Consider the following 25,111-nt stretch of genomic DNA (forward strand, 5'->3'; position numbering starts at 1 on the left):
TCCTGACGTGACGGGAAGAGTCACTTGTACAATGGACATTCTTGAACAATTTATTGTTGTTATTTGCTTTTGCAGCTCATGGCTCTGATTCACTAATTTGGTAATTGTTTATGTTCACAAAGACAATTAGGGGCCGGAATGTTAGAGCCATAAGGAAAATTTGGTTAAACTATAGATGTAGCCTTTTGAATAATTCGAATTTAATAGATGCAAGTAGTTTGGTTTATATTTGATATTTTATTTTAGAACAAATTTATTAAGAATATCGAAGTATCTGGGCTCCATTGGTTGTCCTGTTTTTAGTCTGTTAAGAGGCTTGATTTATGTAAGCATGATTAGGAAGACAGTAGGGCATGGAGCAACACCTTTTTTTGACCGTACTTCGTGTTTGCTGATTTCGTACTTCATGTGAACCGATTTCGTATTTCGTTTAAGTGTATTGTAGAAGTTTTATTGCTTCATTTTGATAAAGCCTTAATTTGTGTTCAAGAAAATAAAGCGAATCATTTATTTGGGATCAACGATGGCGGCCTCGTGTATTCCTTGTCGTCGTCTTGGAAAGGAAAAGCCCGTCGAAGAAAAGCACGAGTCAAAAACCTACATGCCCTGCTGACGTAGCGACAAAAGGATATTAAGTTGCCGCTACACGGTCTAAACAATGTTAATATAGTTATTCTTTGCTATAAGTTGAACTATATTTCTTTGTTTTGTTCTTTAATGTTGATCAGGATACGATGTAATGCAGAAGTGTACTTCTAACATTTTTGAGGCAAATGACGATTATTGCTGCAGAGAGTTTTTCTTTTTTTTTTGTGTGTGGGGGGAGCGTAACGGAAATTAATTGAGAAACTGCTTAAAGGGATGCTGCTTTTACCAATGACTATGTTTCCGTCCACAGCAGAGGATATACACGGGGTTGCGCTATGGTCGATGACGGAGAAAGGTCTTCTCTGATTTCAACATGGCGACCCCTGGAGGGTTTGAGATTCCACCTAGATTGGTGCAATTGGAGTTCTTTGTGGCGTACCAGATGAGTATAAATTGGCTAACCAGATTGCTGCACGGTGGGGATCCATTTTTATTTGGGTTACGCCGAATAAACGTGTTGACAGGATCAACTACCTCCACTACAGTGTCCAGAAGCTTAGAAATTATACTGAGGAAGCTTTTTTGGCGATATATTAAAAAAAAAAAGTTGGCAGCCACCTCTCTGATGGCATTCCAGAGCCGCATAGCAGTCGATGTGCTCTTGGCATGTGCGATGTTTGGTGAGCAGTGTTATTCAACCGCATCTGATGGCGCCCTCACCAGGGCCATTTCAGGCCTCTGCGCGCTGAACCGGATCATTCCGGCGTGAACACGCCCTTGTGGTCAGAGTGGTGGGGTAAGACCTTTGATACGTACAAAACTTTGATGTATTATGTCTTAATCTCTTTCGCAATTTGTTTTCAGCTGTCTTGACATTGTGTGGATGTTGTTGGGTTTCCTGTATCAAGGCTCCTCTTATCCAATTTATCACTACGGCTAATACGCCCACGACGTCTAAAGTGAATGGAATGTACCTCTGTTGTTACTTTTGGATGGCAGTGATTCTGATGTGGAAAATGGCTCAGCTAATGGAGACATGATTTCACTTCATTATCAGAATGCCGTATATGTTTTTTAACCATCTTTTCCTGGGTTCTTTTTCAGATACATTTTTAATCTGGTCATAACCTCCTTCTTTCCAGTCCCTGAGTATAACTATGTTTACATATACAACATAACTGAACTGAATAAAATTCGACAGGAAGGTTCTGTGTGACGAGTCAGCAAATGTAGGATAAGCAGGGGAAATGTTAGGTTGATTGTTTTTATTTATCATACATTTGCATATTATCAATGATAAATTGATTGCGCCTGCAATGAAGAATGCTTACGCTTTTAATAAAGATATGCTCATATTTATAATAAAGAATGCTTTGCACTGTGTGCAATCATGTCAACACCAGCTGCAACTTGGTGTTTTTGTAATGATTGCGCACATATCCGCCTGGAACGCAGCGATCCCACCACCTGACGACGACCGGAAAACCACGTCGACTAGTCCAACGCCAGTTGCCACCTGTTGATTACATCATTCAACGGAGGTTGATTTCACAGTATACGGGCAGAATAATCCCAGTGAATCAACCTGGGACCAGGTAGTCTAACCCTAATTTCCTGAAGAAGCCGACTGCGCCATCGTTCAACTCATCACTGCAGAACGGACGTAAGACCTCCCTTCCCATCTCACCATGGCATTCCCACTAAGACTTGCAACAGCCTCTCTCCTGGTATTGGTGTGTCTCTCCTGGTCATTCAGCTCACCAACACGACACTTTCGTTGATTCCTTCATGATCCCGACCCGGCGGACATCTGACACACCATGGACAGGGGACATCCCTTGACGATCAACATTTGGTCATTCTTGCGTGCTTTTGCTTCTTGTTCAACTAATAAAATGATAACGTCCAATCTTTCCACACAACCCTAGCTTGATGTTGCGCCACCCGCCTGTGACGATGATGCCGCTGGTACCTTTATTTAATTTTGCTCATTTCGAGTGTCGGACTCTTTCGAGTCCGAAAGGGGGATTGAGGTGTTGTCTTATGGCCATATTTAGTTATGCCTGTATAACTTTCTCATGCCCACAGTGAAACTTTGGGTCCTTGAAGCGCTCATCCGTTAACTTTGATACACTCATTAGAGTGTATCAAAGTAGACTGGAGACTTTATGGTGACGCACAGAGCATCGGAATGCGCCAGTTGATAAGAATTGGTTTAGGAGAAACGAAAGTCCTGATGTCGCACAACAGTTTCGGTTCCACCTTTCTGATGATATAATTATGTTGTGAATCCTTTGTCTCTTGTGATCTGCAGCCACTATCTGTAACTCACATGTGCCCGGAATATTCTGCGAATAAAACCTAAGGCACTGTTCATCGTCTCCAAACTGTATTCGGATAACCAACATCCTCTCTACCCGAAATTAAATGAACACACGGAGGAAGAAAGGCTACCATTCACACTTTCATGTCAACTTTCACGACAATGTCTTTCGGGGGTTTTTTTTGGCATATGTAACCAGGTGAACAATACTATGACTGTTGGAGTGAATGCTGCCTTGTTTAATAAATGGAGCACTGTAACTTTAAAAGGAGCGTTGGATAATCTCATGAGACTTGGACCACGAAGTGAAGGCAGACAAACGCTAAGTTGTGCTTGTTCAGACCTGATGTATCTGCAACTAGGATTGCAACCCGGCTGATATTAAGAGTAAAATATCGGCGTTTGGAAGTGTGAATGGTGTCGCATGGTGGGTCGTGTGAACAGCTGTGCAGCAGTGGAGATTAGTTGTTTTCCGCATGTTTCTGGCACATACGACATGCCGGAAAGTGCTCACAAGCTGTTGTCTATTTTTGTATACTTTTCTATTTGTTTGTCCCATTTGACATATCTCTTATTTTACTAATGCTGTAAATTTTCTACGTTCGGTCGGGAATAAAGCCTTCATAAAAATTATTTTGTGTTCGGTCAAGTTCGGCCATACAGCTTTCGGATTGCAGTCTAGCTCAAAACACAGGTGAAGTGCGCCCTCTCTGATCCACTTATCCTCACAAGGGCCATGGAGCCTATCCCAGCTGTTTTTGGCAGTAGACGGGGGACACCCTGAACCGGTTGCCAGCCAATGGCAGGACACACATAGACTAACAACCATCCACGCTAACACTCAAACTAGGGATAATTTAGAGCAGGGGTGTCAAACTCATTTCACATTGTGGGCCACATACGGCCTCGGTAGATGTCAAGTGGGCCGGACCATTAAAATTATACCATACTCTGCTATAATTAACCAAATGTAGCCGACGTGTGTACATTTTGAGCATGACGTCCTTTGTTTTGATTTAAGGAAGCACAAGAACATGAGGAAAATGTTGAAATTTAATGAACATATCTTTTACAAAACATTTCATGAAGCACCTTAGATTTCCTTAAACAAATGTGCAATTTACTTTTATCATTCACATATATCTCCCCCCTCTCCCTCTTGGAAGAGCAGACCACAACTTGATATTTCTCGAGCCTGTGTACAAACCCCTGGTGCACAGGCAGCCAACTGTGACCAGAATGGTCAGGAAATGGTCCACGGAAGCTGAAGAGGCTCTGCGGGACTGCTTCGACACAACCAGGTGGGAACTCTTCAGCAAGGTTCATGGGGAGGACATTGATGCACTCACTGACACCATCACGGTCTACATAAACTTCTGTGAGGAGAACACCAGAACTGTGCGGTGTTTTTCCAACAACAAACCATGGATTAATCCTGACATAAAGGCCCTCCTGAAGGAGAAGAAGAGAGCTTTTATGTCGAGAAACAGAGAGGAGCTGAAGGCCGTGCAGATTCGGCTGAGAAGAAAGATCAGAGAGAGGAAGAAGACATACAGGATGAAATTGGAGGACCAGTTACAGGCCAGCAATGTCACTGGTGTCTGGAGGGGCCTGAAAACCATCTCAGGCCATGACAGCCCAAAGACATTGACTGCGAAGGACAAGGACTGGGCAGATGGACTGAACCGTTTTTTCAACCGTTTCGACCAGTTGTCTGTCCCTTCCCCCAACCACCAACTGCAACCACTCTCACTGAGGACTTCTTCTCCTCCCCCTCCTCTTTCGACCAGCTCTCAACAACCCAGTCTGTCACCTGGTTCCTTACTGTCCGTCACAACAGAGCAGGTGAGGAACCAACTGAGGAAGATGAATGTGAGGAAGGCAGCAGATCCAGACAAGATCAGTTCCCGGCTCCTCAGGACCTGCTCTGACCAGCTGTGTGACATTGTCCAGCACATGTTCAACCTGAGCCTGAAGCTGGGCAGAGCTCTACAGCTGTGGAAAACTTTGTGCTTGGTCCCAGTGCCCAAGACCCCCCACCCTATGGAGCTGAACAGCTACAGACCGGTGGCGCTGACGTCTCACCTGATGAAGATGCTGGAGAGACTCGTCCTCGCCCACCTTCGACCGCTGGTGAGCTCGGCACTGGAACCGCTGCAGTTTGCCTATCAGCCTGGCATTGGCGTGGAAGACGCCATTATCTACCTCCTCCACTCAGTGCTGTCATACTTGGAGAAGGCTGGGAGCACTGTGAGAATCATGTTCTTTGATTTCTCCAGTGCCTTCAACACCATCCAGCCCAACTTACTGGGAGGCAAACTGCAGAACGCCGGAGTGGACCACCATCTCACAGAATGGATCATAGACTACCTCACAAACCGGCCGCAGTACGTGAGGTTGCAGAGCTGTGAGTCGGACAGGCTTCTCTGCTGCACTGGAGCGCCGCAGGGGACTGTTCTGGCTCCATTCCTGTTCATCCTCTACACCTCGGACTTCAGACACGCCACTCCAAACTGCCACCTTCAGAAGTTCTCCGATGACTCTGCGATTGTTGGCCTCATTAAAGAGGGGGACGATCGGGAGTACAAGGGACTGACGAAGGACTTTGTGGACTGGTGCCAGCAGAATCTCCTCCAGATCAACCCTAGGAAAACTAAGGAGTTGGTTGTGGATTTCTGCAGGAAACAGTCCTCACCAGCACCGTTGAACATCCAGGGTATGGACATAGAGAGGGTGACCTCCTACAAGTACCTAGGTGTTCTTCTGAACAACAAACTGGACTGGTCTACAAACACGGACACCCTGATTAGGAAAGGACAGAGCCGACTCTTCCTACTCAGGAAACTGAGGTCTTTTGGGGTTCAGGGGTCGCTCCTTAAGACTTTCTATAACTCGGTGGTGGCCTCGGCCATCCATTATGGCATTGTCTGCTGGTCAGGCAGCATCTCGGCCCGGGACAGAAAGAGACTGGAGCGACTGGACAGGAAGGCCAGTTCTGTCCTGGGCTGCTCCCTTGACACTCTGGAGGAGGTGGGCAACAGAAGGATGCTAACTAAGCTAAAAGCTATGATGGACAGTCCCTCCCACCCCCTCCAGCCCGCCCTGACAGCACTTACACCCGCGCTGCAAGAAGGAGAGATACCGACGCTCGTTCCTACCGACTGCTGTCAGGCTGCTGAATAACAATAATAATAATAATTAAATGTGAAAAACAATTGTAAATAGCACTGCGATTTATCAATTTTGTATTTATATTGCACTTAATTGAACGGTGTTTGTTTGTTTTTTTCTTCTTTCTATCCACATTCTTGCTGCTGTAGGCTGTAATTTTCCCCAGTGTGGGACAAATAAAGGATATCTTAATCTTAATATGCATTGCAACTGATCCCACTGATTGTACAAAGGCACAAAACGTTAACAAGTAATAGGTGTTGACGAATATGTAATGCACTTTGAGATTAAACAAGATTTATAAAGAAAGGAATTTTTCAACCATTTACACATGTGATATAAAATGTATTTAATCTCTGCCTACACCTAACAAACGAAGGAGAATGTTATTAAATGTGTAAAGAATAAAGTACAGTATTCACATGTCCTTGATAACGTCTGCTGTGTTGGGTCTGTCTCAGTGACAGATGAGGCGGCTGTTGTCTTCTTCTCTGATCATAACAATGTTGTCTTCTACTCTGATCAAAACAGTGTGTTCCCTAGCGGATACTCCATGAATTGCACCGTATTAAAATATTATTTCCGTGTCTTTTATGCATTTTTTCACTTTTAAATTATCCCGCGGGCCTGATGTAACAACCTTGGGGGCCTGTTCCGGCCCGCGGGCCGTATGTTTGATACCACTGCTTTAGAGCATTCGATCAGCCTGCCATACATGTTTTGGCAATGTGGGAGGAAACCGGAGTACCTGGAGAAGATTGGAAAAATCTAATTCCAAAAATAACACGATCCAGCAACTTAAAATAGATATTGTTTATGACAAACCCGGACAAATTGCTACATACTGCTCATATTTTTACAAGAAATTATTTACTTCTCAGTATTGTTTACAGAGTGCAGCTGCTTTCTTTGATTCAACAAGGGTGATTCAACATTGAGGTTTGTCATGCTCCTCTGACTCCCCAAGAAATTACTGATTCCATTAACAGGGTTAAACCAAACAAGTCTCCTGGGGCAGACAGATTGATTTCAGACTTTTATAAAGTATTTGCAGAACGGTTAGCCCCCTTTTCCTTAAAGGTATTTACAGAAAGTATTCATATTAATTCACTTCCTCCCACATTAACACAGGGTCAATTACGCTCATTCCTAAATCCAAGAAAGATGTGCTTCTGCTTGATTATAATAATAATAATACATTTTATTTCTATGTGCCTTTCAAAACACTCAAGGACACCTTACAGGCAAAACAAGAACAATAAAACCACAGATAAAATTATAAATAATAAAAGAAGAGATGAATTTAAACTGAGGATGCAATTTTAAATACAGTCATACCTCGGTTTTCGACCATAATCCGTTCCAGAAGGCTGTTCGAAAACCGATTTGTTTGAAAACTGAAACCACGCTCTTTAAAAAAAAAAAACTTTATTGAACACGTCTGTTCACAATGGAACGCTACACGAGGAAGCGTCACTTCCTTGTGTAAGGAAGGTGAGAGGAGTCAAGTGACGCATTCAAGTGCACTCAGTTTGTTCGAGAACCGAAATTCGGTCGTCATCCGAGGCATAAAAAAACTCGAAATTTTTGGTCGAAAACCGATTTGGTCAAGAACAGAGACGTTCGAAAACTGAGGTTTGACTGTAGGTTTTTTTGGTCTGTAAGTTGGCTTGTCATCCTGAGGTGAATCCAACTTTCCAGCACTTGCGCCAACACTTCTGGTGGCCCTGGGATGGTCCAAGATGTCAGGGAGTTTGTTGCCGCTCCCCTCATCTGCTCTCGAGGGAAGTCTTCTAACCATCAATCCATGGGTCTCCTGCAACCTGTGCCCATTCCCATCCATCCCTGGGTGGAAGCACGGTCATATTGACATTGATTGACCAATCCTCCAATATGGTTTATTTCATTCTAATACCCAGGCTTTCCTCCGCTCTTCAGACTGTCGACGTCGTCGTGAACCATGTCATCAAGTTTTATTGCATACCCATTGATACTGTTTCTGACCTGGGTCCCCAGTTTACATTCCAGGTATGACAAGCTTTCTGTAAAGCCTTGGGGCATCCTCTAGCCCAGTGTTTTTCAAGCCCTGTGCACACCTGCGGTCGATCGCCTGGAAGAGTAATCATGTAGTACTCTTCCATACCGGTCGGGAGCAGCAGCAGCTAGGAAATTGCCTTATGCTTCGAGACAATTGAAGTTTCCGACACGAGGCAATAAAATGAAAGGTATCGTTCATTTAGATTTACGTTTACTGGAGATGCAACGGCATCAATATTCCCTCTAAGCTGCGCAACTGTGCACTGGTTGTACACTCTTAGGGCACAAGTAAACCTATCCAGCGCAGTGAACGCACTGCAAATGAATGAGATATATAACTTTTTTTCTGTATCAATTTCCTGTGTAATTCAGTGAGTGGCAGGTGTCCAGCCAATCACACGATACGATGCAATGACGCTATGCAGCCAATCACGACATTGACAGTACTGCGATGTTCTCAGCTCCATAACAATAACAGTGTGGCGGTGATAAGTGACGCTAATGCTAATGCTTTATCATGGCGAAACGACCGGGCAGTGAATGTGATACGTCAACTCCCCAAACCAAAATAAGAATAAACTGCCGTTCTTTTATGTTGGAACGGCTGTTAGAGTATGTGCAAATAGAACAAGCAGTGAAACAGGGTGAGATATTTTCTTTTTCGAGTGAGAAAGGTCTGCTCTTCAAAACATGCAGCAAAGCTTAAACTGTAAGCAAATTTTCCGATGGAAAAATATGGACTAAATGGAAGCTGGATACCTTCAAGCGACACATTCAGCAGAAAAGTCATTTGAATGATGTTGGAATTATACAAAGACTCAAGATGGGAAAAGGGAAAGAGCGCAAACGACTGGGAGAAAAACTTAATTGTTAAAATAAGCTTTTTTCACATTTTCAGTTAGTGGTGTGCCGCGGGATTTTTTCAATGAAAGAAATGTGCCTTGGCTCGAAAAAGAAACACTGCTCTAGCCTGTCTTCAGGTTATCCCCAGACCAATGGACAGTCAGAGAGTCAATCACGTCCTGGAGTCAGCCTTTGTGTGTGTCTCAGGGTGCCATCCATCTTCCTGGAACCTACACCTTCCGTGAGTCGAGTATTCTAACAATTTCCTCACCTCCTCATCCACGGTCGCCAATGGGTATCAGCCCTCACTCTTCCCTTCTTGGAGCAAGAGGTTACTGTTTGAATTGCATGGCCAGGGCAGGTTTATCTTCTGAGAAAAGGAAACAATCCAACTTTATTTAAATAGCACATTGCACAACAGCTGCAGTTACAACAAAACACTTATAACAATAATACAACAACAGAAGAAAGTTAAATTAAAATACAAACTAATGATACTAACTCATATACAGTAGATGGCAGAAAACAAAAGAACGGTGTCAGTCTCATAATGGGCTGAAAGCTCAAGAATAAATATAAGTCTTCAGATGAGTTCGAAAAATGGGTAGGGTTTTCATCATACTTAACAGAAGGTCATTCCAGAGGGAAGGGCTGGTAACGGAAAAGGCTTGATCCCCTCTGAGGCTCCGCTTAGTCCTCAGCACCTCCAGTGGCATCTGGTCCACAGGTGCGTAAGGAGTGGAGGAGGTAAGATGGGGCGAGGCCATTTAAAGATTTGAAAACAATTCGAAAAATATCTTAAAATTAACTCTAAAATGTACTGGGAGCCAGAGAAGCCAGAAATGGGGTTATGTGCTCCCTCTTATGAGCTCCAGTTAGAAGGCAAGCAGCAACAATATGAACCAATTGGAGACACTTGAGGGAGGACTGGCTAATTCCAAAATAAAATGCGCTACAGTAATCTAGCCAAGATAATGAAGGCATAGATTACTGTTTCTAAATGCTGCTGAGAAAGGAAGGGTTTTACCATCGCTAGCTGCTTGAGATAAAAGAAGCTGGATTTAACAACAGAACAATTTGCTGGCTCAATTTAAAGTCACTGTCCAATTTAAAACCCAAATTCAAGACTTTGCTTTTGATAAGATTCTAGGGGGCCCAGATCAACAGGGTGCGATGTACAAGGGCTACTGAGACCGAACACCATAACTTCTGTTTTAGGTTCGTTGAAATTTAAGAAATTCAGTGATTTCCACGTTTTGATTCCCTCTAGACAGGACAAAAGTGGTCTTAAGGAGAACGCATCCTCAGGAGAGCTCATGGTCAGGAGAACATAAATCTGACTGTCATCTGCATAACAAAAAAGAAAAACATGAACCATGTTTTCGTCAGATGGAACCTAAGGACAACTAATACAGTAAAAACAGCAGGGGTCCCAAAACAGAATCCTGTGAAACACCATACGACAGAGGGGCAGTGCGGGACTCGGAGCAACCTAGGCCAGCACAAACAGTCCTCTCAGCCAAATAGACTTCATATGCTTCATTGTGCATGGTGAAAATGGATTACCTTGACTTCATACACGATGCTGAAAGACAACCACCAAGAACAGAAAGATGTCTCAGATGTAACTGTTAAGGAATTATTCCTCTCTTTTAGTTGGATCTGAAAGAAATAAAGACTGTAGAACATCTGTTAAAACAAAGAATGTAGTGTTAAGTTTAGATCCGATTCCCCCTCGAGTGATTAACAACCTCCAAGGGTCTTCTTCTGGGCTCCCATCTCTGCTGAGTCCCTCAAGGGTGTCAAGTTTATTGGGATTTATGCACGGCAAGGAGGCAGTCTGGATTTTGTCAACATGCCAAGATCGAAATGCATTGACCTTTCTTAGTTTCTGATTTTTACATAAAGGGAAGGATTGCCTGCCCCTCATTAACATACTACGCCTATATAAACATGAGACTGTATTTTTTCGGGGCTTCCTGACGAGATCTGAAACGCTCAGAAGCCCGAATCGATTCGTGATGCGTTGTGATAAACTGAAAAAAAGACGACGTGGTGTTGGGTCTTCTTCCACCTTATAGAGAAATAAAATAACCTAAATGGACAGATCCCCTCCACTGCATAACCCACTTAATGAACTTGATGATACAGACCTCTGTGGCCATTTTCATATACAGTATACAAAGACAATTCATTTGAAATCATTTGTTTGCTTCAGATGAAGCTTTCATTTCACTCAGTCAAGGGAACTTTATACCTGCTCTCTTACAAAAACATACTATGTACCTTGGTTTTTGACGTGGGAAATTCCACCATGAAACTGTCACGGTTCCTGAAGAATCTGGAACAGAATCGGATCCCACAAATGCAGGCAATGTTATGATCATTAACACAAATGTCTTTTAAAGACCAAAACACAAGACATACAAGTACAACGTAAAACGCTTGTAACACAGAACCAGGGTCGAACGAGACAAAGAGCTTGCAACATACAAGCAACATAACGCACAATCACTTGTCACAAAAAGGACAAGGAAAAGCCAATTATGTGAAACTAGAAAAAAAAACAAAGAATAACACGAACAAAGAATGGTACTTACAAGAGCAAAATGCAAACATACAATACATGACTATGAACGAGGAGCGAGAAAATTGACGGCTACAAAAAAAAACAAGCACTTGGTACGAGTCGTGAGCAAGGCTGAATATCTGACAACCGACTGTCGGCTTGGCAATGGTTTTAACAGCCAGCTCAAGCAGCTAAAATTGTCCAGATGATCATCATTTTATTTCAAGCAGTTAGATTAGAGTGTGTGCGTATGTGTGTGTATGTGTGTTTTAACTGCATCTTCAAGTTTTTGCCTCCGGCCCCTTGACAAAGCAATATAAGAAGATATGTTCGGGTGTGCCTCATATGTGAAAACATACATTTCAACATTCATAGTGAATGAGAAGTAAAATCAAGCCGACATAAAATTGAATCTTACTTCAAGTTGTGGAAGGGTCCTGTTGGTAACATTTTCATTTTCATTGTAATCATTCATTATCATAATACATGTGCGTCATGTTTTCGTTTCTGCTGCTGAATCATGATGTTCATCTTCAATTGCGTGGAACTTTGAAATTGTTTTCTTCAAAAGCATATTCTCACGAAAATTAGCAAATTTTTTGGGAATGCATTTGTAACAAGGGCTATGTCTGTTTTATAATTGCTGGAGATGATAAAACACTGGTGCGGACAACGGGTTTCTATTTGGACCAGTAAGGGGACACTAGATTCGATTCACTGGAGCCAATGATGTCACCATTGAGGGGGTAGCATGGGCAAAGAAACAAGACAACAGTTGTAAAAACAATTAACTTTTATATCAAACATACTGTAAACACATGACAAAAAAAATTGACAAAAAAACAGTGAAAAAGTAAATATATCCAATTTAGTCTCAACCTCTTAGTTGACCTTTCCTTCAAGCAAAACAATTGGTGATCACCTTTCTCAACACCGGTGTGAGTTTCTTTTATCTTTCAAACTGAATAACTAAACACAAAATGTTCTCGTCAACTCTTGTCGTACAAAATAAATTCTTCTAAACATTACCACACAAATAAAATTTTAAAAAGTTTATCAAATGTAATATACGTTCTTTGGTTGGCTCGCCACCACCACTGTACCCCCTTTTCCAGCACTTTCGGAAATCAGGGCACCGTAATGGAATCCACTCCACTGAAGGCACGCTAATCCCAGCGCTGTCCTCAATCAGAACTCCACAAAAGACCCGGCCAGAAGAATGTTGAACGAGACTCCGACGACGGTATACGGTCGGCGAAATCCCGGCAGTACGGAAAGCTAACAGCCACGTTAGCCAGGAACACTGCTCGAGGTTGCGTAGAATGACTCTCTCTTTCTCCCGAAACACCTCTTTACAACAGCCGAAGAATACATCCGCTCGCGTTCAGGTCCCGTCAGAAAACAGAGCGAGATAGGTTGCGCAGCAAGTTCTTGACGTCACGAAGGTGAAAAACGGCACCTCTCATTCGCTGACACCCCACTAGTATTCTGTGCCCTGATTTGCTCGGGCCACGGCAATATTCAGTTCTGTTTAATTAAGCCAATTTTAACGACGCTACTCTTTTAGTCAATATAGATTATATATATATATTTTAACTTCTGAATGAAAGCTATGATCTTTCAATTGGTTATGTCTACTCCCCATTGCCTCACGCCATAATCCGGGTTACACATTCCTTTCCCTTTCACCATGCTTAATCATTTGTCACAGTCCTGCTACACACATACAAACACACACACACACACACACGCACAGCTAAAAATTTGTATTTAGAAATACGTATTTAACCCCCGGTTTTCAGAGTACCATCACCTTTGTACCACTTGATTACTTAAGTCTAAGACTGTAGTCTGGAACTAGTAAATATGTTCAATAAGGTCTCAGAAACCAATTTGATAAATGTGGATTGTCATGGTATTGATCCGTCTTTTTGTTTCAGCTCCTGCTGGAGTGGAGGGCGTTCCCTCCAGCAGCACACTTGTTTCATGTTCCACTTATTATGGTATTTTTTTTTATCGTGTTATACTCTACGGATCTTGGTTACACATATTTGGACACTTGCCATTTTGTTTTGTGTATTTTCAGATGTTGCTTTTTACCTTGCCTTCGGCATGCGCTTTCTGTTCGTGTCTTGTTTTCATCGCTGTTTGTTGTCAGCAATTTCTGTTTGTACTTTGTCAGTCCTTTGTTTTTCTGTAAATAAATATTTTTGTTTTACGTTTTATATGTGTCTATGTTTGTGGGATTCCATCACCATTTGGTTTGCCCCCAAACCGTCTCATGAATTACGTTCACTCAGATTAGTCTTGGTTTGATATAAAATTTGTACATGAAATAGGACCAATTAGACGAATAGCAGTAGCTTCGAGTTTATTCTTAATCAATCACATATGATATGATGGGAAAAAAAGAATAATTGTTAATGCATAGAATGGTCTGAAAAATATCTTTATTTGCATCATAAAACAAACTCAGAACTGTCAAGTCACTTCCACAAATAATTGTCACTCTCATGCTTAGAATCCACACTTAGGCCTTTTTACAAGTCACAAAAGTATTCAGTATGAGAAACCAATTAAAATAAATTGGTAACTCATGTGGTTCTATTTCAAATAGTCCAACCGTAATTGAAAATGGGATACTCTGGCTCTGTACAAGCACATATTCTGGAATGTAATTGGAAAGCTGTTTTGTAGTGAAATTGAGCAAATGAGGAACAATATTACACACAACAGCATTTTTTTAACCAATCCCCTTACGCATTCATATGGAACCACATAATGAAACCATATAATGTATTTGCGAAAAAAAAAAAAAAAAAAAAAAGAACGGGTAAACAAAAGGTCATTTTACACTGAGTTGGCAGCCACAAAATTCCCTAATATAGCTTCACCCATTTTCAAGCCACACCATAACAGCAGTGTCAAACTTTCGTCATGGGGCACATTGTTGTTACTATTCCCCTCGGAGGGCCGTTATGATGGTGAAACTATATAAATGGCCTCCTTATATTAGTAGATATCAAGTTACAGTACACAACAAATTGATAACTAGTCAAGAATAACTTTGTTCAACTATTGTGCAAGTTACCGATATAATGAAATAAGAAAATGTTTACGATATATCAATGTTATTTGTTACATATTTTATCAGGCATAATGGATGATGACATGTTTGTTTGCTTCAATGTTACAAGTAGCAGCTACTTGACTCTACTTTGTAATTAATTTAGTATGCCTTGAGTCTCAGATTTTTTTTTTTTGGAAAATGTATTATCTTATTTTATTAATTAATTTTTGTACGAAGTAGCTTGTTTCATGATCACAATTGTTCTTCTGTTTCAAAGGTGCCTTTTTTGGCAGGTCTGCATCAAGTCATTTATAAGAACTCACTAAATCTGTCATTTGTATGTAGCCTTTCAAGGCACCCGTTTCCTCCCCCACCTACGGACTCTAGGAACTACTGTATCTATCATTTTTAAGCAACTGCAAAGTGAATTAAATCAAGTTAAGACATCCTTCAGTTTTAAGTACTCCCAAATTTTCAGTTACCGTGACTGTTGAAGACACGTTGACCGATGAAGATATTCCATCATTGACCATCACAAAGACGATTTATTAGCCACGATTCAGATTTTAAATATAACAGAATCTCATCTTTATGTCATTTTCAGAGAATATAATTTGATTTTATAAGGTCGGTAACTCAGTACATCCTGGTATGAGCCTCCCGGTGGGTGCGACCAGGCAGATGAAATCAACCATTCAACAACTGTCGACTTAAAGGTAAAGACAGAGCTCAGTCAATTTTTGGAGTAGTGCAAATGAGAGTATTTTTTGACAAAGGAATTTCTTCGGATATGTATGCATTTACTCAGACCTCAATATGTGAATATTTGCTCAGTTTGATGCACAAACAGAAAATCCAATCAGAGGCAAGATAGCCATGCAGCAGTTAATATTAAAAAAAAAAACCCACAGGGCCCCTCAAAGAACTCTCAAACTCAACCTCTATTGTTAAAAATATGCAAACTCTTTGTATTTTTCTTCAAAATATATAGGTATCTACATACAATAACCCATTATTTTGCATCTTACAACAAAAACAAACGATGCACTAATGCAAGATAAAAAAAAAGAAAAAGAAAAAAAGAAGAAATGCTGTTTTTGATCCAAGCAAATAAATAATAATAAAATACACAATATGTGCCGTCTGTCCGAAGCACTCAGAAGTTAAAAGAATAACAAATGAACTCATTTGGGTGAAAAAAAAAATTCAGACTTGTACATGACAGTAATATGATCAACACTCATCAACAAATGCTCACATTTTTTTTTTTTTTTAAATCAGAGATGCATGTAACATTTTGTAGATTTTTTTTCCCCCCGCCTATTTTGAATCTCCCTTAGTGTGGGTCTAGGACATCAGATTTTCATAATGCTTATAATCCTAATAATATAACAATATAATATGTAATATAGCCATACATTTAGTAATATTTATTAGGTTAGGTTTCAGCAACGGGTGGAATTATACCATCCACTGTATATTAATGACAAGGCATGGTAACATCTTTATTGTGCAAGCTTTTATACATCAAGCATAAAAACATTTGTAAAACCTGATGTGCTAGAAAGAAAGTCAATGTTTTTTTTTAAATCTGCGTCAACCTACAGCTATCTCTGATTAAAATTTGCTGTTTACCAGTGTGATAAACCATTTGCTTTCTTAAGCAAATTTATTAAAGCTGTTTATCGTGGGGATATGTTCCAGACCGACCCGCAATAGACGAGACCTTAAAAAAAAAAAAGAATAATTGGTATAGACGCCTCCCCCCCATACACACACACTTATCACATGTTTAAACTTGTTATAATTTAAAAATCATTGTAAACAATTTGAACACGCACACACAAAAGCATCTAAAATACTATACAGTATTGATTGGTATGGAGGCAGGAAATTATGTTCAATCGACACCAGCCATCTTATCTTGTGTTCTCAAAACAACAGCCGCAATAGTCCATCCCTCCCGAACCCTATCTTCACTGCAAATCGGACAGTATAAAAGTTTGAGGACGGTGTTAAAAAGGGAATGTTGGTGTTGCATTAACACTACTCAGTAATATAACAGCCGATGAATCGAGGATTAACATTGATACGTTGTTAAAATGGGGCGACAGCTCGGCACTGTGACCATTGTACTTGCAAACGCTCCCAATTTTTCAATGTGTGCTGGTAAAAATGTTCTCGGGTCGCACAGCGCATGTTTGAATGCTCCTACCGGTATATACAGCGAAAGCTGTCTGTCTGTCAGACTGCCCATAGAATGCACATTTTCGTCACTCTAATGTTGTCAATAATACGTGGATGTAATTTGCTGGATGCCGACACGCAAAAACAACACGCTCACTGTACAACTGCTGACGCTGTACAACTGTGAACAAGTGCTCATGTGACAGAAACACAGGCACATAACAACCACTCAAGTAAATGTTACTTGAACATCGGGCAAAGTGGGTGCATAAAGACATGTTGCCGGTGTTAAAAAGAATAATACTGTACAGGTGTTGAACTAACACCAGTAGATTTGCAGTGCAGTTCTGCTTTGGGAGTAATAGATTTTTGAAGTTCTAGCCAAGAATACGTGAAGTTACTGGCATCCAATCAGCTTGATTAGCTGCTCAAATGCGTCTTATTTTAAATCTAGACATCACACTACATTTATGAATATCTATATTTTCTCAATACTGTACAGTATTTTTTAACATAAAAAGGAGCGAAAAGGCATAAAAACAATGATCACTAAACATGTGGATGCCCCCCTCCCCCGCCCACAAAGACACACACCCCACACACACAAAAATTCAGCAATATAGTGGGGAAGATGGTTTATCAAATCGGATCCCACCATTTTAAGGGAAATAGAATTAGATTAATTGGGTCAGATTTAGCAGTGTTGTTTTTTTTTAATCATAAAAAAATGTAAAGGTTGTGGGTCTCATGATGTATTTTTAACCGCTGGCAAATTTGTTAAGGCCTGGGCTAGTTAAAAAGTGTTGTATGGTTGTGTGTGGTTGTATCAACGAGTATAAGTCTGTGTGTGTGCGCAAGAGAGAGAGAGAGGGAGAGAAAGAGAGAGAGAGAGAAAAAGAGAGAGAGAGAGAGAGAGAGAGAGAGAGGTTTATAGCTGCTCTGCTGGTGCACCCTCTTCTTTGGTGGGAGGCTCTAAGTGGATGGGTTTGATATTGGCAGGTTTCTTCACACTGGTTACAACAAAGGACAAGAAAGAAGAGTGAGTGACATTTCATCTATTCAGCGACATGACAGTCGTACAGAATGTACAGATTATCACCTGGGATATCACCTGGGATGGAACGGTCCATCCCAATTTGGGGATGGAGGACGGTGGACGAGAAGTGTCATATTAGACAGATTTCAATGAGTTATGCCTCTTTGGTCGTTACACAGACATTGCCAGTTTACCCTCGGGGGTTCTGTCAAAAGCCTGGACAGGTGTGCAAGCCAGGTGCGTAAAAAAACGAATTATTATAATAATAACTTACCGTATTTTCCGCACTAAAAGGCACACTGGATTATGAGGCGCAACTTCAATTAATGGCCTATTTTGTAATTTTTTTCATATATTGGACAAACTGGATTATAAGGCACAATCTACAATGTATCCACTAGATGGATACATTCTACACGCTCCTTCCGTTCGACTCTAGAGGCGTTCATGAACGCCTCCAAAAAACGTATATTAACGATTACTTCAATGAAACTACGAAAATTGAAAATAATGCATCAAAACAAAATCAAGCGAGGAAATCTCAAAATAAATTCTAGAGCCCATCCATCCATTTTCCGAACCGCATTATCCTCACTAGGGTCGCGGGAGCTGCTGGAGCCTATCCCAGCTGTCTTCGGGCAGGAGGTGTGAGACACCATGAACCGGTTGCCAGCCTAAATTAGCTTTAGTTGAGTTTGAAACTTTATATGGCGTTTTCCCCCAACATATTTGTGGCTATGTATGTACAGTACAGTTGTATGTATAATATTTACCCTGTGTGGGTTAGAGAAAAAATTTAAATAAGTTTACACTTGTTCCTAAAAATTATTGAAACTGTACATTGCATTGTATAACGTCACCCTGGTAGAAAGAATGCTAACAGTGTAATGCGTGTCAAGACTGGGTGTTAACTTACGAGTATGGGGAGATTGGCACAGCCACCACTAGGATATGATTCCTCTTTCTAAAGAGTCTCCACAGGCCTCTGTGATTTCCACGAACATCCAGGTCCCAAACATGGAGGCACTTTGTAGAGGAATGAAGGAGACACAAGTGGGTTTTTAGACTGGCAAGAGACACATCCACACTGGTATTTACATACTGGAATGTGAACATCACATTCACAGGAGAGGTAAGATCGGGCGGCCCGAGCCCGACCCGAAGTTCGGGTCGGGTCGGGCCTAAAATGTCAATCATTGCTTCGGGTTCGGGTCGGGTCGGGCTGGGCTTCTCTCTCGCTGACTTTTTTTTTTTCGTTTCGAGGCCGGCAATTTCGGCCACGAGAGACCGTGGTTCGCAAAAAAACAGAAGTCGCCTCATCACAACACGTACTGTACTAAACTCTTGCAATGACAATTCAAAGAAATCCTTCCTGTCTCTGTCTATTATCCAGCCGTCATTGTTTTTCTTTGTCTCTCTGCTTCTCTCTCTTAAAGTGCTGCGCGAGATTCTTCAGGACGTACTGCTGCTGTGGTTAATGGCCCAATTTTCAAACCATCAAAATGACGGACGGCCTTGAATTTTTCCTACAACTCTTAAAAAAAAAAATCAGTCAATGATGGAAAATTGTCGGTTAATTTACCCTCTGCAGAAACAGAAATACATGTTTAAAAGATGTAAATATTTATACAGACTTATTTAACATAGATTTCATGACAAAAGACAGGCTTTAATTTGTTATTACAAATCACCCCTCCTCCTCCCAAGTCATCATAAATAAAATAGGAAATGTCGGGTTTGCTTCCGGCTCGGGCCTGCAAATCAAGTTAATTGGTCGGGCTCGGGTTTAAATACCAGCGGGCGGGGTCGGGTCGGGTTGGGTTTTTTTGGCCCGATCTTACCTCTAATTCACAGTGCCCTCCATAATTATTATTAACCCTGGTGAAGATGTGTGGAAAGTCTTCACAAATAAATTCAATTTACATTGTGTAAGCATACAGTATTCTCATATTGAAAATTGTAGAAATGGTTCACCAGACAGAGGTTCAAGCACCTCCTAGGGCCCTCTCAGTCCCCAAACCTGAATCCCATTGAAAACCTGTAGGGTGAGCTCAAGAGGAGAGTGCAGAGTAGAGGACCCAGGTCCATGAATGATTGAGACAGTTTATGCAAATAGGAATGGTTGAATATCCTTCTTTCTGTATTCACATCAGGGTTCTAATAATTGTGACATGTATGATTTGATGTAAAATATTTTTAACGTGGGATTTTGGGAGATGTGTGGATTTTACCCACTGAATAAATGCACTTGAATTAAAAGTTGTTTTTAAATTTTGGTCCGATACTATCGATAGAAAAATTTATTTATGAGCAGATAAAGAACACATCTTAACAAGGGTGTCAATAAATACAGAGGGCAGTGTATATAATGGCAATTTTTCAATGACTGACACCACTCCATAACTGGACCAAGTTGAGGTCTTATGTGGACCCATGGTTAATTACCACTGAATAAATTATATGCCGCGTTTTCTTTTCCCAAAGTCAGTCGTCCCAAACTATGCAGACTATGAGCTGCTACACGCAGTCTAGCATCTGTTGTGATCACTTAACCATTATAGACCAATCAAATTGTTTATTTTATTGGAAGCGACTTCCCCGGACAGCAGGGAAATATGGCATGACTTGTTTTCAAGTTTGGGAATGGACTCACAAAGGTTTTTTAAGAATGAACGGACAACAAGGTGCAGGGTGGTTAACTGGTTAGTACATCTGCCTCCCTGTGCATCGGTCATCGGTTTGTATCTGGGCTCCGGCCTTCCTGTGTGGAGTATGCATGTACCCTGTGCCCGGGTACTCCAGCTTCCACCCACGTTCCAAAAACAAACACACACACGCATACATATACTGTGTGTGTGTGTGTGTGTGTATATATATATATATATATATATATAAATCCTCGTCTCACCCCTCGGGTGGTGTCCGTCCCTCATTCAGCTTGCGTCCTCTACCAGAGGCCAGGAAGCTTGAGGGTTCTGCGCAGTATCCTTGCTGTTCCCAGCACTGCACATTTCTGGACTGAGATGTCCGATGTTGTTCCCGGGATCTGTTGCAACCACTCATCTAGTTTGGGGGTCACTGCCCCGAGTGCTCCGACCACCACAGGCACGACTGTCACCTTTACCTTCCAGGCTCTCTCCAGCTCCTCTCTGAGCCCTTGGTATTTCTCGAGTTTCTCGTGTTCCTTCTTTCTGATGTTTCCATCACTTGGGACCGCTACATCCACTACAACGGCTTTCCTCTGCCCTTTATCTATCATCACGATATCTGGTTGGTTCGCCATTACCATCTCGTCAGTCTGGATCTGGAAGTCCCACAGGATCTTCGCTCTGTCATTCTCCACCACCTTCTGACGTGTTTCCCATTTTGACCTTGGGGTTTCCAGTCCATACTCCGCACAGATGTTTCGGTAGACTATGCCAGCCACCTGGTTATGGCGTTCCATGTAGGCTTTCCCTGCCAGCATCTTACACCCTGCAGTTATGTGTTGGATCGTCTCAGGTGCCTCTGCACAACCTACACCTTGGGTCTTGTCTGGTGTGGTATATCTGGGCCTCAATGGCTCTGGTGCTCAGGGCCTGCTCCTGAGCAGCCAGGATGAGTGCCTCTGTGCTGTCCTTCAGGCCAGCCCTCTCTAGCCACTGATAGGACTTCTTGAGATCAGCCACTTCAGTTATGGTCCGCTGGTACATCCCGTGTAGGGGCTTGTCCTCCCATGATGGTCCCTCTTCCAGCGCCTCATCCTCTGTTCCCCATTGTCTGAGACATTCTCTAAATACGTCATCCTTTGGAGCCTTCTCCTGGATGTATTCATGGAGCTTGGATGTTTCATCCTGGACAGTGGCTCTCACACTCACTAGTCCCCGGCCTCCTTCCTTTCGGCTTGCGTACAGTCTCAGGGTGCTGGATTTGGGATGGAACCCTCCATGCATGGTTAGGAGCTTTCAGGTCTTAACGTCCGTGGTCTGAATCTCTTCCTTTGGCCACCTTATTATTCCTGCAGGGTATCTGATCACTGGCAGGGCATAGCTGTTTATTGCCCAGGTCTTATTCTTGCCATTGAGCTGGCTTCTTAGGACTTGCCTCACTCGCTGGAGGTATTTGGCCGTAGCCGCTTTCCTTGTTGCCAGTTCGAGGTTGCCATTGGCTTGTGGTATACTGAGGTACTTGTAGCTGTCCTCAATGTCTGCTATTGTTCCTTCAGGGAGTGAGACCCCTTCAGTGCGGACTACCTTTCCTCTCTTAGTCACCATCCGACTACATTTCTCAAGCCCGAATGACATCCCGATGTCGCTGCTGTAGATCCTGGTTGTGTGGATCAGGGAGTCTATGTCCCTTTCACTCTGAGCATACAGCTTTATGTCATCCATGTAGAGGAGGTGACTGATCGTAGCTCCATTTCTGAGGCGGTATCCGTAGCCTGTCTTGGTGATTACTTGGCTTAGGGGGTTCAGTCCGATGCAGAACAGCAGTGGAGAGAGTGCATCACCTTGGTATATGCCACATTTGATGGACACTTGGGTAAGTGGCTTGGATTGGCTTCAAGTGTGGTTTTCCACATCCTCATCGAGTTCGCAACGAAGGCTCTTCGGGTCCTGTTCACCTGATACAACTCCAAGCATTCAGTGATCCATGTATGTGGCATCGAGTCAAAGGCTTTCTTGTAATCAATCCAGGCTGTGCACAAGTTGGTATGTCGGGACCTGCAGTCTTGTGCGACTGTTCTGTCAACCAGGAGCTGATGTTTGGCTCCTCTGGTATATCTGCAAATGCCCTTCTGTGCTTCGCTCATGTATTGATCCATGTGTCCACTTATCTTCGCCGCAATGATGCCTGACATGAGCTTCCATGTTGTGGAGAGACAGGTTATTGGCCGATAGTTGGATGGGACTGCACCCTTTGAGGGATCCTTCATGATCAGGATCGTTCGCCCTTTGGTTAGCCATCCTGGGTGAGTCCCATCCCTCAGCAGCTGGTTCATTTGTGCTGCTAGGCGCTAATGGAGTGCTGTGAGTTTATTTAGCCAGTAGGTGTGGACCATGTCCGGGCCTGGTGCTGTCCAGTTCTTCATATCTGAGACTCTTTCCTGTATGTCTGCCACTGTTATGGTAACTGGGTTCTGTTCAGGGAGGTTGCTGTGCTCCTCTCTCAGGGTCACCAGCCATTGTGCACTGCTGTTATGTGCAACCTCCTTCTCCCATATGCCTTTCCAGTACCTTTCAGTTTCCAGTCTTGGTAGGTCAGCTCTGTTGTTGTTAGGACCCTGCCACTGAGCGTACACTTTCGCAGGTTGTGTTGCGAACAGCATGTTAATTCGTCTGGCCTCATTCTCTTTCGTGTACCGCTTTAGGCGGCTGGACAAGGCTTGGAGCCTTTGTTTGGCAGTTTCGAGTGCTTCAGGTATGGTCATGTGGATGTACCTCTCGGGTATCGGCCTTTTTATCACACCTCTCTGGGCCTCCGTCAATTGACTCACATCTTTCCGAGCCGCCTTGATCTTAGCCTCCAACCGTCTTTTCCATGGTGGGTAACGTATCTCATGGCTTCCATGGTTGCTCTTATAGCCAAGCATCTCTAGGATCACTGATGTTGAAGCGTATATCAGCTCATTGGCTTCCGTGATCGTAGGGATCGCCCTCAGCGCTGCATTCACACTTTCTTCACATAGCCGTTGTAATCGGTTTCTAGGTTGCATTCATTGGGGCTTGCCTCCCAATCTCTGGTATGACCTCCTCCTCTGATCTGGCAGCCTGGGGCCCTTCACCATGGAACCTGCGTTGTACCTCATCAATCTCAAGTTGTGACAGCAGTTGCCGTTTGTGGATGTTGGAACACTGAGCTACTAGTTGTTTCGTGGTCAACCGTGACTGTGGGTTTCGAAGTAACCATTTAGCCCACATTCTCTGCATGTAACCCCTCTGACTAGGGTTGCTTGAGTAGTAGCATTCCAACAGAGCCATGTTATCGCATCTCGCCCATCTCCGCTTTGTTTCAGTAGCCCATTTTTCATCAAGGTGCTCTGGTTCCCCAGCACCTGACGCAGACCTTGTTTGGCCGGGCGACGTCTGAGCCGGCATGTCATTCATTTTATTGTCTCTCATCATTGTATGAGGGAGGCATTAGCGTCAAGGATCTTGCCCAAGGACCCACACTGGATGGTGTTATGTGCTCATTTTTGCCCCAAGCGGGATTCGAACCGCCGTCTCCCGTACGCCAAACTGATGCCTAACTGAGCTATCCAGCCGCTATATATATTAGAGCTGTCACACGATTAAAATATTTAATCTAATTAAAAATGCAACTGTCATAATTAACTTAAATGAACTAAAAAAATAATCGTGATTACTGCCACATTTTTTATCGTTTCAGAATTTCCTTTTACATTTTTTGTCCTATTTTCCCCCATTTTAATGCTCTCATCAACATGGAATCATGAATCAGTTTTCTATGTGCCAAATGCAAATATTTCTTGAAATAACAATTTCGATGTTACTGAGATGAAGATGAGAACAGTTATTCACACATAATCTCTCACACAATATTACTGTCCATCAACAACAGTGAAAAAATATTTTGTCACACAACAGCTGCTTTAACAGCTTTTTTTATGAAATCAAAACAGAGCAATATAGCATTATAATGTGCACATCTAAGGTAAACTAGTACTCTGCCAATTGTGGATTTAAACCATGGTTGCATACTTCGTTTTTCTCAAGTTTGCTTTGAACACAGCAGTCTGTTTCTGTATGTTTGTTGAAGAATAACGAGACACCGGACACCAGTGTTCGTTATGTGCCGCTGTATTCAAAACTGCCGGCCGTACAAACAAGTGCACGGACTTCCCCTGTGCTGCTGGGGCAAACCATTCTGAAAGAGGGAGGTTTCACTCCCCTAACACAGTCAGGCTATGTTGATTGTGTTGGTCCTTCTTGCGCGGGAGTCTCTCTACGGTTTTGTGTAGACCTCATTTCAGATGACTACACTTGGTTCGATGACAACACTGGAGACGTTTTATTTTCGCTAGGTCGCTACCACTGCAGCGCACTGTCATTGTCAGATGAACACAGAGAAGCTCCACCCGCTCTATTTATATGAACACAGAACACTGTAACCTTCCACACAAAATAGTTCCAAACAAGTAACAATCGCGTCAGTGGCATACATCGTATACCTGTTTGATACAGAGAGAGAGAACAACAGGAAACTTTGGTCTTGTCAGTGGAGCAATCTGGCAACTTTTTAAAAGAAAACTTTCCATTCATAAACTCTTTAAGTATCCGTTTTCGG

General features: G+C 42.4%; 1 protein-coding gene and 1 long non-coding RNA gene across 3 annotated transcripts in view; both read right to left on the reverse strand.

The window, feature by feature from the left end:
- Positions 1-6,880: 6,880 nt before the first annotated feature.
- LOC147202020 (uncharacterized) lies at positions 6,881-12,954 on the reverse strand. The gene is made up of 2 exons (XR_015101463.1): positions 10,529-12,954; positions 6,881-10,454 (listed from the first exon to the last, which is right to left on the reverse strand). It is a non-coding gene; the product is annotated as an uncharacterized LOC147202020 (long non-coding RNA).
- Positions 12,955-13,962: 1,008 nt separating this feature from the next.
- The window catches only part of pomgnt1 (protein O-linked mannose N-acetylglucosaminyltransferase 1 (beta 1,2-)), a 55,729-nt gene continuing 44,580 nt past the window's right edge, over positions 13,963-25,111 (reverse strand). For both annotated transcript variants that reach the window (XM_086115527.1, XM_086115528.1), the window contains 2 exons: positions 18,741-18,850; positions 13,963-17,798 (listed from right to left, as the gene is read on the reverse strand). In XM_086115527.1, coding sequence (XP_085971653.1) covers positions 17,717-17,798; positions 18,741-18,850 — 192 coding nt within the window. In that variant the 3' untranslated portion in view covers positions 13,963-17,716. The remainder of the gene's footprint in view (positions 17,799-18,740; positions 18,851-25,111) is intronic.

The sequence above is a fragment of the Hippocampus guttulatus genome, chromosome 7, assembly GCF_054856545.1.
Source record: "Hippocampus guttulatus isolate MCC_2025c chromosome 7, RoL_Hgut_1.0, whole genome shotgun sequence".
NCBI lineage: Eukaryota > Metazoa > Chordata > Actinopteri > Syngnathiformes > Syngnathidae > Hippocampus > Hippocampus guttulatus.